This window comes from Diadema setosum, chromosome 10 (genome assembly GCF_964275005.1).
Source record: "Diadema setosum chromosome 10, eeDiaSeto1, whole genome shotgun sequence".
In the NCBI taxonomy this organism is placed as follows: Eukaryota; Metazoa; Echinodermata; class Echinoidea; order Diadematoida; family Diadematidae; genus Diadema; species Diadema setosum.
In genome coordinates this window covers 22,208,886-22,227,749 of record NC_092694.1, presented here as the reverse complement: position 1 = coordinate 22,227,749, position 18,864 = coordinate 22,208,886, and the positions used below count along the sequence as shown (strand labels likewise).

The 18,864-nt window shown below is 38.6% G+C and overlaps 1 protein-coding gene across 1 annotated transcript in view; it reads right to left on the bottom strand.

The window, feature by feature from the left end:
- LOC140233851 (uncharacterized) overlaps window positions 1-18,864 on the bottom strand; it is a 163,870-nt gene that overhangs the window by 39,788 nt on the left and 105,218 nt on the right. The window contains exons 11-12 of the mRNA XM_072313943.1: window positions 18,520-18,560; window positions 5,928-5,955 (exon numbers count right to left, since the gene is read on the bottom strand). Of these exons, the coding sequence (XP_072170044.1) occupies window positions 5,928-5,955; window positions 18,520-18,560 (69 nt within the window). The remainder of the gene's footprint in view (window positions 1-5,927; window positions 5,956-18,519; window positions 18,561-18,864) is intronic.

Genomic DNA, 18,864 nt, shown 5'->3' with positions numbered 1-18,864 from the left:
TGAGGTTCATACATGCGTATTTAATGTTTTGCTGCATTTTGGGAGGTCTGTAAAAGGTATCCCCTACCTTTAAGACTGCTTGGTCCTGAAAGAATGAGAGGATCATGTGACTTATTGGTGAAGGATTCATCTAGCCCTTCACAAACAGGTAACAGAATAACAAGTCAGAGATGCATCTGCAGGCACTGGGTAACTAATCATTTTTTGCTGCCAATTTTGTGTTAAACTTAATCTACCGTATTCCCCCTGGTTACTGTCAGTGACTAAATCATACCTGCCAACATTTCAAGATGAAATATCTTACTCGTGGATTGCAAAAATCTTATTTTATATGCAAACTGAAGTTAAAAATCTTACTTTCGGTCAAATCTTCAGAAAATACACATGAAAGGTATATCTAAATATTTTTTTAAAATCTGATTTCTCTGAGAGAAAATCTGATTTTGCTATTTTTAACGTAAAAAATCTTACTGAATCTGATAAAATCTTACTAGTTGGCAAGTATGCTAAATATGACAAATCGTTACAGAGAAACTTTTGCACATTCATTTGTGTAGTTCTTGTATATAAGATGAAAGAAGAATTCTGTACATTTATGGTCTTATAGAGAATACGATCAATTTATAGGACCAAATCTAATATATTAAGAACTCATTATGTTTCATAATGGGCACAGAAAAGTTCACTGTACTATTTCTTCATACTCCTCCACTAGTATCTACACAGTATATTCTCAAGCACACACCAAATTGGGTAGATCACTCTAATTTTTGTTTGTCCGTATTTTAAAGACGAGGAAGAGTGTGTGAGAATGTGTGCCATTTGTCACCGGGATAACAAAATGAACAGTTTCACATCAATATAATATGTCGTTAATTTTCAGTTTTAAATAGCGACAGGACTATAACTGAAACACTGACACAAGGGATGACTCTTAATGATAGGGGCATGTCCTTTAAGATGATCTACTTTCATTCATATTAGATAACGCTAATTTGAACTCATTCTTATCTCTCTCTCTTACAAAGACCAACTCACATGCTTTAAGTCCTTTGTCTGACATAAAAACCACAGCATCTGTGCAAAGCCGGTGCACCTGCCCCCGATGAAAGAGGCACTTTTAACAAATTTCCTGGTTTTGCAACATTCATAAGGCTCACTTGCATCGACGCATCATCTATTAAATGATACTTAAAAAGATGAGAATATGGCTATTAATATTTCACAATTGCTCTCGACAACCACTCCTGCACTGAAACAGGGAAATATGATTTTATCTTTATGGTCGGGGCAGCTTCAAAGGCAGCAGCATTCATAGGCCATATATGCTCTATCTCTTTCACTCTCTCTCTCTCTCTCTGTCTGTCTCTCCATCTTAGTCTCTGTCTTTCTATATATATCTCAAAAGAAATAGTTGCCAGAAGTTGAGCAAAAATGTTGAGCACAACTTGACCTGTATCAAAGAAGTTACAATATTTTGAAAGTGAGTGACTCTTTAAAGCATAAAACTTGACATTTTTCTGTAAAATTTATTTCAGTTTTTAAATTTTTGGTGCAGGAATAAATGAGGTAATTAACCCTAAAGCTTCACATGCATACACACACACACACACACACACACTCACCAAAAAACAAAATAAAACAAAACATACAGTTCTGGATAACAATTTGAATACACTGTCAATACCTATCACTGCTAATTTCCACATGGAGAAACACACAAAGAAAAAAAAATACAATAAATAGTTAGAATACACTATTTATGTGTTTCCATTCTCAGGTGTTATGAAATATTTGTCTTTGGCAACATGGCATTTTTTTTGGAGACCTCAAAGCTTTCTTGATGGTAATAAGATAGTAACAATTAATGCTGGTGCAGGAAAATGCATTTGCTGAATACCGAACGAGATTACCCTGTGATTATTTCTGCACTTGTTTTGGGGAATATCCTCCCTTTAAGCTTTGAAAGATGAGAAAAAAAATATTTCTTTAAAAAAATGCCGGTATGCAAAGATTAGTAACACATCATGACTGAGCATTATCCATATGTTACAGTTTATGATCTCAATTTTCAAAGCCTGCTATGTTAGATTCAATCCAGACATTAATGTAGTCATCCTTTCCTGAAATTTGTCAAATTTTGCAAATATATAATTAACACAACTTTTCATACAACACCATTCCTTCATTGGGCATCATTCTTTTCAGTGAATTATGACATCAGGACTGCCGCAATGGCCTTGACGTGAAAGATTACTCCCAAGAAAATTATACTCCAAAGAAAATGAAGGGAAAATTACAGCAGAAGGTAAGAAGTAATTCACTTTGATGGCGTTATGAGCATACCATGATATGAAAACTACCAGGCACCCAGTTTGAGGGAGTGCATTAGAATACATCAGAAACGATTTATCATTTCATGCATTAGGACATACAAGCTGCCGCAAGATGCAATTCCTCGCGACAGATAAATTCTCATCGTCTCTGACAAGTCTCGATTAGGGTGATTACTGGCGCACCAAGAAGGGAAGTAATGGGGTAGGCATCGGGGGTAAGCGCAGTGGGGTCGCGAAGATGACAAAGAAAAAAAACGGAAACAGCAACACAAAATTATCACAATAGTAGGAGTAAAAAGGGCAAGAAAGCCAAGGACAATCAGTGAGTTTGAGCACAGTAATATATCACAATACATGTAATGGTCAGTTGTGGTTAAGTGAATGGCATTGAATATAATATAATGGGGAAAACATGGAAAGCAAGTACCTACTAGCAAGGTGCAATCTGCTAGCACTAATACAGAGCTGTATGTATGAATACATTCCCCCTCCCCCCCCCCCCCCCCACACACACACACTTTTGTGCTATTGTACATACTGGACATTCTTAACGAATCCGGAAGACTGGAATTATTACTGATGTATTAAATTCATTGAAAAGTAAGCTTTCAGGATCAATGCAAAATCATCAGTATTTTTTTCATGCATCATATGCATTTAATTTCTCCCTTTTCAAAAAGCATTTTAAATGTATGGGACTAGGAAGAGTAGCGTGTTTGCATTCTACATTTTGCAACTACATGACACTGACTTACTCACAGTCAAAAGAGGAAATAATTTCCTTGAGATCTCTGTTAAGGATATTATCAGTTTTTATTAGCCCCATGTACCAGTATTCATGTAAGGCCTATACTGGATCCCAATTGTTTTTCTCCTTTTTTGCCACATGGTGGTCCCATAAATTTTCATAAAGAAAGAATTGATGTTTTCAACATTAGTGTTTGAAGTTCTAGTAATAGTCTAGGAAGAGCAAGAGAGAGAGAGAGAGAGAGTAGGAGAGAGAAAACAAATTATAATGTACCAGGTACATCTGAAATTGCAATCACGCTACAAATCAGCCATGCACGATTGTACGGGATCAAGAAAGGCATATGTGCAGATCAGTGATTACATGGAAACAGGTTGCACATGCATGTATTACAGGAAGACTGAGCAGTTGCACACAGGAAAAGGCTAAGAACAGACAGAGTGATGTGTTCCTTCATACGATGATATGACAATCATTTAGATTATATGAAAATATGTGACCCACTACAACAAAAGGATCCTAAAGTCGCTGACGGGTGAGCCGAGAAAATCGAGTTTAAGTCAGATCACCAAAATCTATCAAACATTTGGATTTCTGTTTTTACATAATTTTGTAGTGCAATGTATCTTCTATCATCTGCCGAAATTTCGAAGCTAAATGATCAAAGGAAAGGCCTGAAAATAAAATTTTTTCTAGGCCATGCTCGGCTCACCCGTCAGCGACTTTAGGATCCTTTTGTTGTAGCGGGTCACATATAAAGTGGAATAGCTAGATTACAATATACAGAAATGCTGCTAAATTATAAGAAATGAGGAGTAATGGACACAGACTGTTGTTCACATGAAGCGATGTTTATTTCATCAGATCAAGAGAGATAAAGACAGATGGATGGATTTTATAAAGATCGAGAAACAGCGAGAGACAGCTGGAAGTATGGATAAACCATAAAATAATTTAAAGGGTGTGTACAGTTCTGGTCGAGGTGAGGATTTAGCTTTTGACGTTTTGCGAGATATTCAGAAATCACTCTATGAGATGTCAAAGAGCATGCAATTCTAAGTGGTATCAACAGTTTATTCGATGAAAATCGGTTTTGAAATGGCTGAGATATCCAAAAATGAGGTGAAACAAAGAGATCCTACTAAAGTTGTGGCATGTCGCCTTTTATTATCAGCACTTTTTTGGATATCTCAGCCATTTGAAAAACAATTTTCATCAAATAAATGTTGAATCCTTCTTAAAATTACATGCTCTTTCATATTTCATAAGAGGCTTTTCATTATCTCACTTAGGAATGTTCAAAACATGAATCCCCACCTCAACCAGTACTGTACAGTCCCTTTTAAAAGAGAGATTAATCATTGTGACGGAGAAAGGATTTAGTAAAAGAGATTTACACTGACACAGCAGTGGAAACATGATGCATGTATCCACAGGTGAAAGATAGACAAGGATCTAAAGTTGGACGATAAAATGAGGAAAAACAAATCCCTGTAAATAAGCCAAGAGATACAGGATTGAGGCAAGAAGCATATTCTACAGCTTAAAGAGCATTAAGCATGCACATTCAACACATACAAGAGGAAGAGGGGAAATTATTTGCAGTAGCAAGGGCAATCTATCTAGTAACATTAATACACTCACACAAGCACAATAATAAGTATATAAAGAATATGGTTGAAAGCAGAGAGAGAAGAAATTGGTAGTCTTTGCAAGAGGTGGCTAAAATTCAACCTCATAGTACTTTTAGGAGCCTCCCTCCAAGTCTGTGAAGATTTAGAGGTGCATTTTTCCCCCACCCTCACCCATCCTTAAAGGGACTGTACAGTACTGGTTAAGGTGGGGATTCATGTTTTGAACATTCCTAAGTGAGATAATGAGAAACCTCTTATGAAATATGAAAGAGCATGTAATTTTAAGAAGGATTCAACGTTAATTTGTTGAAAATTGGTTTTCAAATGGCAGAGATATCCAAAAAAAGTGATGATAATAAAAGGCGACAGGCCATGCTTTTTATTAGGATCTCTTTGTTTCACCTGTTTTTGGATATCTAAGCCATTCCAAAACCGATTTTCATCAAATAAACTTTTGGCACCCCTTAGAATTGCATGCTCTTTGACATCTTTTAGAGTGGTTTCTGAATATCTTGCAAAACGTTAAATGCTACATCCTCACCTCGACCAGAACTGTTCATACCCTTTAACCCTTAAATAAAGGCATGTCAGGTTTTAAAAGAAACAAAAATAAAAAGGTTATTGAAAAAGAAGAAATAAAAACAAATGCACAGTAACCAAATTTATATGGAGTCCAATATGCACTTTGGAGTTGGTCACTGCAGGTCATTATCAGTGATGTTTTATTAAACAAGAAATCTTGTTTGCAATCCATAGTTCATTCTTGTTCTAATCATACCCCCCCCCCCCTTTACACAACAAAATGATGTACAACCCTCATGTGACACAAAGAGGAAATGCAGCAATGTTAAATGCAGGATTAGAAAAGAATTTATATGTCACGCCATATTCACATTTTCTGCAGTAAAGTTGTGATTATGATGAGAAGCTACTTTCTACTTTGGTCTATAAATTCCACTGACAAAGAAGAAGAAAGAGAACGAGGAGGAGGAGGAGGAGGAGGAGAAGAAGAAGAAGATGATGATATGCTTTTCTTCTCTATCTCCACGTCATGTAGGTTAATCTGTTTTTCTGTCTCTCTCTCTGTTACTACATTAAACACACAGGCACGACAGACCAAGGTATTATTTAGTGCGAATAAGGCTGGATGTGAATACACAGGAGTGCAGGTGTGCGATATACTCAAGTATAATGCAATATTTCGCTTACTTCAGTACATGTTCGTGGAATTGTAGCACTGTGGGAAGAAAAAAAGGATTAAAAGAAAAAACAAATATGACAGTTGAGAGAATAGAATAACAAAATTCATTAATATAATTATTGACGAGCTCATCATATATCAATACACTCCCATGGCACCTGGAAAGTAAAATGAAATAAAAAGAGCAGATAGAGAAACATTGACTATTTAAGGGAAAATGACACGTATTTAACACCAGGAAAAATGTCATCAAATTATCACAATAATTCTTTCATACAAAGAGAGGTTTGGAAAAAAGAAGAAGAGAAAAGCAATCACCTCATTGCCAAGATAGGCAATGGGATACATTTCAGTTGACATGTCCCTTTATCAAATTGAGGAATGAAATATTAAAAAGACAATCTCATTAATGTTTTTTTACTTCACTACATATAACTAAAAGCTGGTGCTACAGCGGTACACTGACAGCACGTGGCTGGTCTGATTACTCTAAATAATTGATGCTTTGCTGAGAGTTCAAAAAGGAAAAAAAAAAGTCATGAACACATTTGGGCACTCTGAACAAAGAGCACTGACAGTCATAAAAATAATGAACTTTGGAACATTGCAATATTGGAGAGTAAGCAGATACTAAAATGGTCATCAGTGATAATATAACTGATCACGACTGATGACAATAGTCTTATGTCTGGAATTCATTTCCTTTAGCATTTGGTTCATAATCATGCAGTTCCATACTATTCTGCGTAATTCCTCCCCCCCCCCCCGGCAATGAATTACAAAAGACACCAGTGTTTCACCCACTAGTCTAACTGGCCATTTGGGCAAGGGACTCGTACTTTAAATAGGTATTAAAAGTGGTATATTCTCTGTACTTGCACCCAACCCCACCCCTGCAAGCAGGAAAGTAGGTTTGAAGTACCCTGTCTAGATTTAAAGGTAAACCATAATTCTTTTCAGAACGTCTCAAAATTCATCTTCCACTGTTTGGAATTTGCTTGCAATACACCGTGTATATCATATGGGTTTACCAAGAAACTTGTCTGAGTGATGCAATTTGCAAAAAATAGTGGGTTGTTCAGGAGCATTTTGAGATCAGAAGTGTAAACTGATTTCAATTGGAGTCCCCAGCCTAACTTCCTGTATTGCCCTCCCATTCAGAAGTGGGTAGGTAGAATGTTACACGATGATCGACCGTGCCCTACCAGTAATATTTCCCAGCAAGCTGTATTTGATTTACTCTCACGCTGAAGATCGATGGATACTGGCTATGGCCCGATTTGTCAATTATCAATAATCAATCATAAAATGTTATGAAGCAACTATAATTTGGTATATGTACTCAGATTGCCATACTGTGGGTGCACCTTTTACGCCAAAATCATGTTCTCATGGCGATACTTCACATTTCATACGTATGTATGTCCATTTCAGAGCAAAAATTGACAGTTTCACAGGCACATATCCAAACAATGTTTTACATATCAGCATCCGAATGAACTTGGGAGGTGCTCACGATGGGTAATTTGCTGGTCTCAATGGAAGACATGCCAACCTGTTTTCACAAAAGGTCAAATCACATCCAAGGTTTAAATCTATTCCATGGACTACAGAGATGACGAAATGGGCGTACCCAATGCAGGCATGTTTTAGCACCTGTTCATTAACTGCATGTTTATTGGTGCACGTGAGATGTCACTCCCACATTTCTACAGGGGGGCATTTCATGAAGCATTTTGGTGGACAAATCTGTTGAACAAATTTGCTCTCAGCCAATCGGATGCAAGGATTTCAGTAGCCTATAACATTCTGTCAGAACATTTTGACCACTTGAAGGGCCCCTCCTCCACAGTGCGGGAACTTTGAGCAATCATTTGAGTGACCAAAAATTGGTAAGCTCTCAGCAGTCTCCGACTCCCCCCCCCCCCCCAAAAAAAAATAACAACAACAAAAAACATTGACTCTGAAGATCACTGAGCATTCAAATTCTTGTTGACCTCTCCATAGTTCTACAGCAACCTCTTCAGCATAGAACAAGCTCCAAATGGTCCTCAATGATTTTTGTGACGGCATTGGTGTGGTCTCTGTCATTTTTCCATCACTTTTTAAAAGATTTTGATATTTGCACCATCGGCCAGGAAATTCTCTGAAATGATGTGTCCGTTGACCGATTGCTGATACAACTACGAAAGACTAGTCGGTCTACTAAGTGCTTGATGACACACCATTGAGGATTCAATAACTGAGGGTCTGGTTTGACCCAGCATGCCCTGTGTTCACACGAGGTCCTGAATCGCGGGAAAAGCTCCATGTGCCAAATGAAGGACTTTCCCTTCCAAAACCATAAAATGGCACTCAATGGGACTTCTCTTGGTGTCCCCGTGAAGCTTGTTGGGTCTGGGGACAAAATTTGAAGGGGGAGGGGGAACTGGTCTTGGGCTCGTAATTGATAGTGCCCACATGTATTCATCAAATGTACACGTGTGCGAACTCTGGTGTCAAGTGGCAGGGCTCGCCCGAATCCCCGATTGCCCCCAGAGCTTGAGGACATTACAAAAGTAGTGTGGACGGTCAGTCACAAGAAAGACCTCCTCACTGTCCATTATGCAACACAAGACCTAGTGTGAATGCAGGGTCAGTCTTTGATGAAAACTGTGATGACCACAGCATTCTGTGAAAGATTACTGAGGAATCATAGGGTGTGCTTATCAACTCACATCTGATGCAGAATTAAGGTTTCCAAACAACTTCCAGGGAGTTTTGGGCAGTTGATTAATGGAAAGCTGTTTTGATTATGGGGTTCAAACTGCCAGAATAAAGTGTGATTGCAAACACATTTTAGGCAGAAACATGTTTCTGTAGAGTTGATAAATGCAAAGTTGTTGTGAAATGCATGGACTTGCCCATGCTAACAACTGCCAACTACAAATCTTTACTCCTTGGGTCAAACTGCGCAATGGAGCTGAGCAGTGACAAGACCTCCAAGTTATGAGGCCTCCAAGACAGAGTTGATAAACGCAACAACTCAAGAAACGCGATCTAAAAGGCGTTTCCGAATGGGTTTGGGGATAGTGGGTATTGAAATGTGTTTCAAACATGGGAAAGTTGATAAACACAGTCACCGAAGACCTGGGAGCTTCCCACTGAAAAGACCATTCAGGGATCCATCAAACTTTTTGGACACTCTGTGGTCATTCAATTGGCTTACCTCCATCAAAAAGCTACAAACTGCAGCAAAGGAGGACACAGCCAAGTTAGTTTCATGTCACAAATGACAACTAATTTAACCTTTCATCCAACTTCTAAGGCTCACTGCTAGCACCCACAAATTGTGCAAAGTGAACACGAGACTGAAAATTCCTGTACAATATCTCATGCAGCTCTCTTGGTACCGGAAATGCACAAAACACAAGACAGAAATACTGTACCAGTATCATCACACGAGCTGCTATGGCAGGCTGTTTAGCTTCCAACTTTTGTGACCCCGAGAGTCGGGAGAGGGCATGCCAGCTGAGATGGAGTGAAACCGGTCCCTGGATTTGACGGATGGAGCTTCTTGTGCTCTTAGGCAAACAGCAACAACTGGACAACCATTGCTGTTAGTTAAGCCACTCTGAAGATCAGTCCCTAAGTGCACAACAATATTTGTGATTTACTGCTCTAGCTTCGCAAGGTCATGGACCGCTTTTGTCCGAGAGTCAGAACTGCTCTTAATCACCTGCTTCCATGTCACTTATTATTGACCTTACAATGCCCTCTAGCCTTTACATCTGGAGTCGAAGTCCATCTCAAGTCCATCCTTATCTCTATTAATGGTTTTTGTTTTGTCTTTGTGTGCTACCAGCCAATGTGGTTCATTCCAGATAGTCTGTTGTTTCATCTTTCCCTTTTGCCACGTTCACATCTGGTGGTTTTCCCATCCCCATATCTACTCTGCTGTTGGATATCATTCCGGACCTTTGTGAATAGGGTTGTACCCGACAACTTGCTCAAGGATTGACAAGAAAGCAAAGAAGAAATTTGTGCAAACTGGATACCAAGTACTGACATTCAAAGACTACAATGAACAGGTAGCTGAGCTGGATTGTTAACTGCAAGGTCCTCTGGGGAAAAAAACTGTCATAAATTTGAAAAAAATCACAGAACTGGCCCATTTGGCTTTTCAGGCTCCTCAACATCTGAATTTTCCTTTCTAGTCACAGCCTGTCTGCCTGCCTACTGTAAAACACCATATTTTCGCGACAGCCTTTTTCGCAAGTTGCCTCTCACATTCAATGCGTATAGTGTAGACAAGAACTTTCACACGCATTTTACTTTCACAAATCTTGGCTCTCGACAAATTTGTGAAATTAAAATGCATGCAAACATTCCTTGTTTTACAGTATCATATAGGTTATGCCCCGAAATGACCATCCTACAGCTGGCTTAAAGGGAAGATAAACCCCAAGAGCAATGTGGATTGAGTGAAAGCAGCAACATTAGTAGAACACATCAGTGAAAGTTTGAAGAAAATCGGACAGTCGATGCAAAAGTTATGAATTTTTAAAGTTTTGGTGTTGGAACCGCTGGATGAGGAGACTACTAGAGGTTATGACGTATGAGTGGACTACAATATCAAGAAAATATAAAGAAAATACTACAAAAATCCATTTTTCATGAAAATTACAAATTCCATCAACTTGATATTGACATATGTTAAGGGTAGCAATTATTCCCCCTGCTTTCTGAAAGCGGTTGGTCCACTGCTCTTTCATAATTCTAGAAAAAGTGAATTTTTGTTGAATATCCTTTATATTTTCTTTGTATTGTTGTCCACTCATACGTCATATCCTCTAGTAGTCTCCTCATCCAGCGGTTCCAACACCAACACTTCAAAAATTCATAACTTTTGCATCGATTGTCTGATTTTTCTCAAACTTTCACTGATGTGTTCTACTAATGTTGCTGCTTTCACTCAATCCACATTGCTCTTTGGGTTTACCTTCCCTTTAATCCATCTGGAACAATAAATAATACAGGTTTTCTTCATACGTAGCATCCTGTTCATCAATGTGGTACTATTTCTGTCTGTGGGTGTAGTGTACTTGTCTGTCCGTCTATCAGTCTGTCCTTCTGGTACAATGTAACCTTCCTCCCAATTTGTTAAAATATGCTGCTTTTTCCCTCTATCTTCTGTCCCCCCCCCCCCCCCCCATCCATTTCATCTCTTCTTCTACAGCTTCTCCACTCGTTTTGGTCATTAATCTCACTCTATCCTTTTCCCCTCCCCTTCATTCTATCTCCCCCCACCCCACCCTTTGGTGACTGCATGGTCAACATATAACACAGCAAAACCAGAGCAAAAACCCGTGTAAGACAGACAGGGGATTATAATGGGGGCTCTACTCATCCAGACAGTGGACACCTGAGTTTGCAAGTTAATCATTTCCAGCGATGGGAGTGCTTACCTCACGCACTCACACACACACACACGATAGCATTAATCTCGATACCCGCTGCGCTGATTACGCCCGCAAAAGAAGAAGAAGAAGAAAAAAAAAAACAGCCCGCAACAAACCATCACCCTACCCATGCAGGAAGAATATATAACCCACTTCGTACGGCAGATTAGCTTTCCAGAGCTCACCACACGTGCACAGGACATCCTCTCCCCTGTGCTAATCTGAATTCAGCCTCTTTGACAGCTACAGCAGTGTCTGGACGACAATTTATGAGACAGCAGGGAGAAACATTAGGAGGGCTGGGGTTTAAGAGATGAAGAACGGTCAGACAGATAGAAAAAAAAAAGGAAAGGATGGAGAAGAGAAAGATGAGCAGAGAGCGGATGGGATGAAAAAAAAATATAGGAGAAAAGATACGTGAAAGATTGCAGAAAGGAGAGGATCAGGGGAATAAAAGGCGAAAGGAGACACCACTTTGCTTAACCTGCCAAGGACGACCTGATTTTGTTTTAACATGCACTTCCCATAGACACCTGCCCAAGTTTACTAGAGACTAGTCTTCAACGGGCTAAAATGCGTCTAAGTTGTCATAGCATGGTGGAAGACAAACCCAATATACAAATGAGTCAACTGCTATATATATTTGAACCAGGATCATATTCCTGCAGGCACACCTTATTAAATCCATTCACACTGACAAAATACAGCGATGACATCACAAGCCACATCATTCAGACAAAGCTACATTTGCATCTTTGCGTGGTAGAAAGCTTCTTCCGGAAAAATCTGCCCAGCTGGATGCAGCTTGGGCCCCCCAAGGACCCCAGAACCTCATCTGGAGGGTTTCATTTCATCAAAGATGTTCGGATAACAACTCTTGTTAAATATCAACTTCTTGAAATGACAGCCAATCAGGAAGCAGGATTCTCATCATTACCATGGCACCTGCCAATACAGCAAGATTTGTTACCATGGCAACTTTCCATCAAACAAAACACAGGAGGTCCACTACCCATCCTCCTTGTAGTTCTCGGAATCACTCAGACAAAACAGGTCAATTTCTGTCTGTTGCAGTCACGCAGAGGGTCCTACTGCCCGCCGAGTTAATTAATCCTTGGGCTGCACCCACAGTAAACCAGGCTGAGATGGTTCTAAGGGAGGAGCGAGAGGAGGAGGAGGAGGAGGAGGAGGAGGAGGAGGAGGAGGGGGAGGAGGAGGGGGAGGAGGAGGAGGGAGGGTGGAAGGAAAGTTTATCAGCTTTCTCAATTCTCAGATGTTTCTCTCAGAAACCAGAATCGGTCAAGACAAAAATGAGTTGATGGTATCACACTATAAAATCTCGCTTTTCTGTCAGCCATCCATCCCACATGGTGTCACCATTGCCACTTTTCAACAAGAGCCTGTACTTGCCAGTTCAACATACACAGTGTATTCTCTCCATGTTCAATATATCACTGACTCGCACTGGGGACATGTATGTAAATACAATATACTCTGACCAGTTTCATCATAAGAAGTTATACAAACTTTGCTAATGCGTTCAAGACATACGTACATACACACACAAACACAAGAGGATGTTACTGGTTTGATATTCAATGATGCTTTACCAACCATCAGGCTTTAGCCTCCTTCTAAGACTACATACTTTTAAAAAAAAACTTTTTACCTTGTACATTATCATGAATACCAAAGTTTTCATTTCATATGGACATGTGTCTCTTGAACGATAGTAGAAATGGTTTCATCTCAAGGTTGAACATGCCGTGTTTCAATGTAGACTTAGACATACAGTGTATTTTTCACAAGCAGAAATGATAATCAGTTGTTTCATTCTTTTAAAAAATGTAATAATATTTTGTCTGGGGTACCTTTACATGCAGAAATTCTATTTCAAGACCAGCTTGGAAATCAGCTTGGAAAACTTGCATGATCTATCGCTGTGTTCAGAACACAAATGAGTGATTAAACATGAACATTACAACTTTTTAAACCTTTTTAGAATGTGAACAATCTTATTGTCACTGAGATGATACTCTACATATATGATTTGTGATATAAAATATTGAAACCATGTAAAGGGGGTGGGGCTTCAATAGAGGTATTCTTTTGTATTTATGAGGTACCACTCTAATTTTCAAACCTAGCAGAACAGTTTGTGTGTGTGTGTGTGGGGGGGGGGGGTGAATGTGTCCGTTTGTGTGGGCATATGTAATTCAATCACAAACTTTTTTAATTTCTACTTCTACTGTGCAAAAAAAAAATCATGCAGCAAAGGGATATATCATGTTCATCTATTGTGACCAAAATGATGAAATTTTGTTACTTTGAACAGGAATTCCCATTTTAATAACTGCCTGTGGTATCATTTGAGTGTAAATGACTATATATCGAGTGAGAGAAAATAAAAGTATGTTGTATATCACGATGTCTGCCTAATCTTGTCCCTGATACCCTATTTGATAGTAAGAAACATTTTTCATGTCATCTTCGATCACAACGGGAAGAACTATCCCTTCTCAGACCTTCCATGCTTTCGAAACTTTACTCTGTCTGACTCAATTTTGTTTTTGCAGAGTTTGCCTTTGAAAAGCGAAAGTGCACACTTACGTGGCTTTCTTCTTCCCAAACATGATGGTCAAATCACCACAAAAGCCTGTGACTAATCTCATTTGCATCAATTTTTGAGAAACCACGAAACCTGTTTTAGAGCAGTCTAAATAGTTCTCACTGGAAAAAAGAACAAACAACGAATTGCAGAGACTCAAAAGGACTCAGCAAATTGTCAAATTGGAAGGTTAGAATCTAAGATCCTAACTTCTTTTTTGGAAAAAAAAATAGCAATTAAAAAAAAAAGAAATTGAGGAAGATTGAGTTAGTTTATGAGAACTCTGTGAACAGGCCTGACATCATACCCAGTTTTACTCAACTTCCAAAGTCACTGAAAAGCAAATCTTCACCCAAAATCTTCCTACTGTGATGTACACATCATTCAGTTGCCTACAACAAGAAGATACCAAGAATATCTGCAGCTCGCAAGAAGAAAACACCACCTTTGGGAGCACAGATTATTACTGCTGCTGAATGCTGAACAAAGACTTACATTGCCATGAAATACTACAAATCTTTGAAGCTAAACATTTAGAAATCATATATTCCATAGATTTTGAAAACAAGCTGTAACCAAGAGATCCACATCTGGGGTAAACATGGAAAGCTTTGCTCAAGAAGCGTGCCCCTGTGAAAAGCATACACCCCACTCACTGAAAAAACAAAGGCCCTCACAAATCCAATAGAATTCCAAGGTGGCAATGCCGTATTTCCATTAATTTCCATAATGCATACAGAAAAATGCTATGATGATGACAGTGTCAAAGGGGAAAGGGGGCAAATTCTTTTTATCTATGCAAACCACACACATACAAAGCTCGCTCCTTTCAGCTTCTTTTTTCCCCCCTGATTTTATTAAGAGCGCCCAACAGCTAAAGACTTTCTAGGTCTTTCCGTCACAATTGCATTTCAGCGACCTTGACTTTCAAATTACTGCTGCTCTGTCTCACCTCGCAGTCGTATGGTATCTTCAAAGAGCAGAGAGGGGAAAGAGGCAAAAAAGATTTTCTACCTCACGACATTCAAGGGCAGTGTTTGTGTCATACACCTACCCTCAACATCTCACAATCTGTCCTCCTCTCTATCAAAACAAAACTGCTTCGGAAAGGGGGAAAAAACAGAGCGTGAGGAAAAATAATTCTTTGCTACACAAATATTTTCCCTGGCTTTTCTTCTGTCTTTCAACTTGGAGGGATTAGATATAATCAGCAGCCACTGAATTTCAACAATGGGACATCTGCTCCTTCCTACAGAGTGGACTGGAATGATTTCATGCATGATTTATAATGGATAATATCACCAGGGCAACCATATACCGGGGCAGGTACTTATTGATGTATTTGTTACAAATGGACAGTTTATAAAACAGCACTGAGACTGAAGCACTCACAATTACATAACCCATTTTTTTTTTTTTTTCTTTTTTACAATTTTTTTTTTTTTTTTTTTAAAGGAGAACTATTCGTTGTTTCTATGTGGGAACAAATTGAGGCAATTTTAAAAAAAACTGTACAAAGCAACCAAAATGAAAACCAACTTGACAACAGAGAAGCTCTTCTACTCTACAAACAGTTGTCATGCCAAATTCTGCAAATCATTGTGCCACTTGAGTCAACTATGATGAATTGTAGTCTAGTTTGAAGACTGGAGATACCATCATTTCCACACACACACTGTCCAACTTACAAAAAAATGCATAAATAACCCCCCAACCACCCCCACCATCCCCCATACACACTCTGCTAGACCAGTGGACCAAGTGGTCTGGTCATCTGACCACCTTTAAGATGGACATTTGCACTGACTTTGTTGGACTGTAATCCAACAAAGAGAGAGTACAAAGCAAAGATGTATAAAAGAAAATTAAAAAGTGAAAGAAAGTTTTTAAGCGCCAGGAGCAAAGAAATCAGGCTCTAGACTTTCCAGTACAGCAAAAGCTTCAAGCACAAGGTTTGTGATGTGCCATGCTACATCGGGAACCATGGGATCTTGCTGGAAAGAATGCAATATGAATCGCAACCAAGAGGTTACACCTTATCTAACTGTGACACTAACAAGAAAAAAAAAGAAAGAATCAGACATTTCCTCCCTTGAGCAAGCCAGCAGGAAATTAATGTCAACATATCAAAAGTCAATTTTAACCTTGGGAAAATTTGACTAGCAAGTTTCCAATTCCAATTTTAAATTGCTTCCCATCCTAGCTATGTCATCCCTAGTGAGTATGAGCTTCACATTATTCTATCAAAGAGAGCCCCTTCTGAATACACCCATTAAAATATGTATTCTCACAACCAAAACAGAGTGAAAAAAAGAAGAAAAGAAATAAAAATCTAAGCCAGTAGGCTGTGTTTTTTTGTGCATCTTTCTGAAAATGCCGCATTCTCCTTCAGAACCTTTAGAAAAATCATATCAGCTTTTTTTTTTATTTTTTTTTTACTAATTCTTTTATCAAGTGTTTACAATAGATCTTACTTTTTAATCATGTTCATATGGGGTAATGACATAAAAATTGCTTCAAAATTCAAGATCTGACTCTATGATTCCTGACACTATGATTCCTCACACTAAAGTTTTCATTAAGAATGTCTTCACTGACAAAATTCAAGAATCCTTTAATTGCTTTGCATTTCTTTATCTCAATTTTTTACAAATTCACTTTAATAGTGTTTCTCATGATAGGGTAAGGAATGAAATCATTTCATTTTTGCCATCTCTTGTTTATGTGGCATTGTTTGTTTCAGTTACAGAATTTCAAAAGCCTCTAAAATAGTGAAATTTGAAACTGATCGCTGAATTGACCATACATCCTAGAAGATGAAAGTTAGTGTTTCAATATCAATTTAACGAATATTTGTAATGCTTTCTGATTTAAGTGCAGTTTAATGATTTTAATCAATTCCTTCTAATATTTTTGTAATCCATCTGATAATAATTCCTGCACCAAAATTGTTATTGGACTTGATAGGCCAAACATATGCCCCAATGCCTTCATTGGTACTTTTGTTTCAGCAATCCAGCTTGTTTGCATGCTTTTTGAAGCAAAGACACTTGCATGCTGAGACACTTGCTTGCTAAGCCTCAAAATATACAACAAATAGATACCTATGTAACCAATCATAACAAGATATTTAGCCTTCAAGATATTTTCAACAGAGACTTTCATGAGAAATTCTGAGCACATAATTCATCATGCCTTGCAAAAATATTTACTGCATGGATTCATAAAAAAACAACACAACACAGGAAACAAACAAAAACACAATTCAAGACATACATTGTGGGATGGGAAGATTTGCCTGCCAAACATAACAAATCTGCCCTTTAGTTTTAATCACGCTAGATTAGAGGTGGCTACGTGATGCACTGGAAGGCCAAGGTTAATCCAGTCATTGTAAATTCCACCCGTTTAGAGACAAATCGAAAAAAAAAACAAAACACCCAAAATAAAACAAAACAAAAATTACAAGTGTGCATACATTGTTGGAAGGTGTGTCAAACATGCAGTAAACCAGGATTTGAAAAGTTATATCACTTGTACCTAAGGTAATCTCACCTTCATCTCATTACATGCTTGCTCACCTCAATATCCTAACACCCCTCCCCCTCCCCCCCCCCCCCCCACCCCCACCCCCAACGGAAATTTCGAACTGCAGCACTCGAGCAAAATACTTCACTGAGAGGTGCGAGTTGGTTTTTTGCTTTCTGGCTTTGTGGCATCGCAAACGGCACGACCAACGAGCCGGATATCACCCAGGGGAAGGGAAAACAACAATCCTTGCCCTTATCCACTTTATCCCATGGTTCCACTGATGGATAATACCCAGGTTTACAGTTTGCCAGCCCTGCACACACACTTTGGCAAATCATCAACCAAGCTTTGTGAAAATAATGGAAGATCATGGTTAGATAGATTATCAAGACTGGAAGACAGAGAGAAAGAGATAGAAAATCAGAAAGATACAGAGATAGATAGATAGATAGATTGATAGATGAATAAATATAATGAATAGATAGACAAATATATAGAGAGACACACAGAAAACAATATATTTGTATATCTGTATTGGATAGATAGACAAACATATATACATCAACAGATAGATTGATATTTGTCAATCAGCTGCATAAATCTATTGAGACATGATACATGTCTTTAACCCGTTGAAGACTAGTCCCGAGTATACTCGGGCAGGTGTCTACGGGAAACGTATATCAAAATCACCTCATCCTCAACAAGTTAAAAGACAGAGTCAAACACAAACAACATCAGCATATTCCAGTTGATCTGATGTTCCCCAGAAAGATAAAAGAACAGAGATCTCGAGTAAACAACCTGGCTACCTGAGTAAAAGTGTACATTGCTCTCTTCTGCCGAGTACAAATCAACACTGACATCTGCTTTGACTTCAAAAGGGACGCAACAATCTTGACAGAATTCCTTTCTTCTATATGACATTCTGAGCAATTAGAAAAATTTCGATCTTCCACGCCAAGAGAAATAACTCTGTGGAAGGACACAGAACTAATTTTTTAAAAAGCGAATACTTACACTGTTGAGGAATTTTGTCCTTGTGAGGGCAGCCAGACAGGCTGTGGGTGAGAATAAACACAGAAATTCCACAGGTTAAGACCGTGATCGTTCAGAACACATTTTGTACCTACTGTATGTAGAGTTTCAGAGCTCAAGTTCTGTTATGATTCTACTGCTTCAATCAGACCATCATCTCAAAAAGACCATAACTGCTCAGAACACAATTCACATCTACTGTATGTAGAGTTTCAGAGCTCAAGTTTCGGTATGATTCTACTGCTTCAATCGGCCAACTTCATAAGAGTTCATGAATCAAGTATACTCATACTCCTCATGATAGCTATGACACCAATATGGACACCC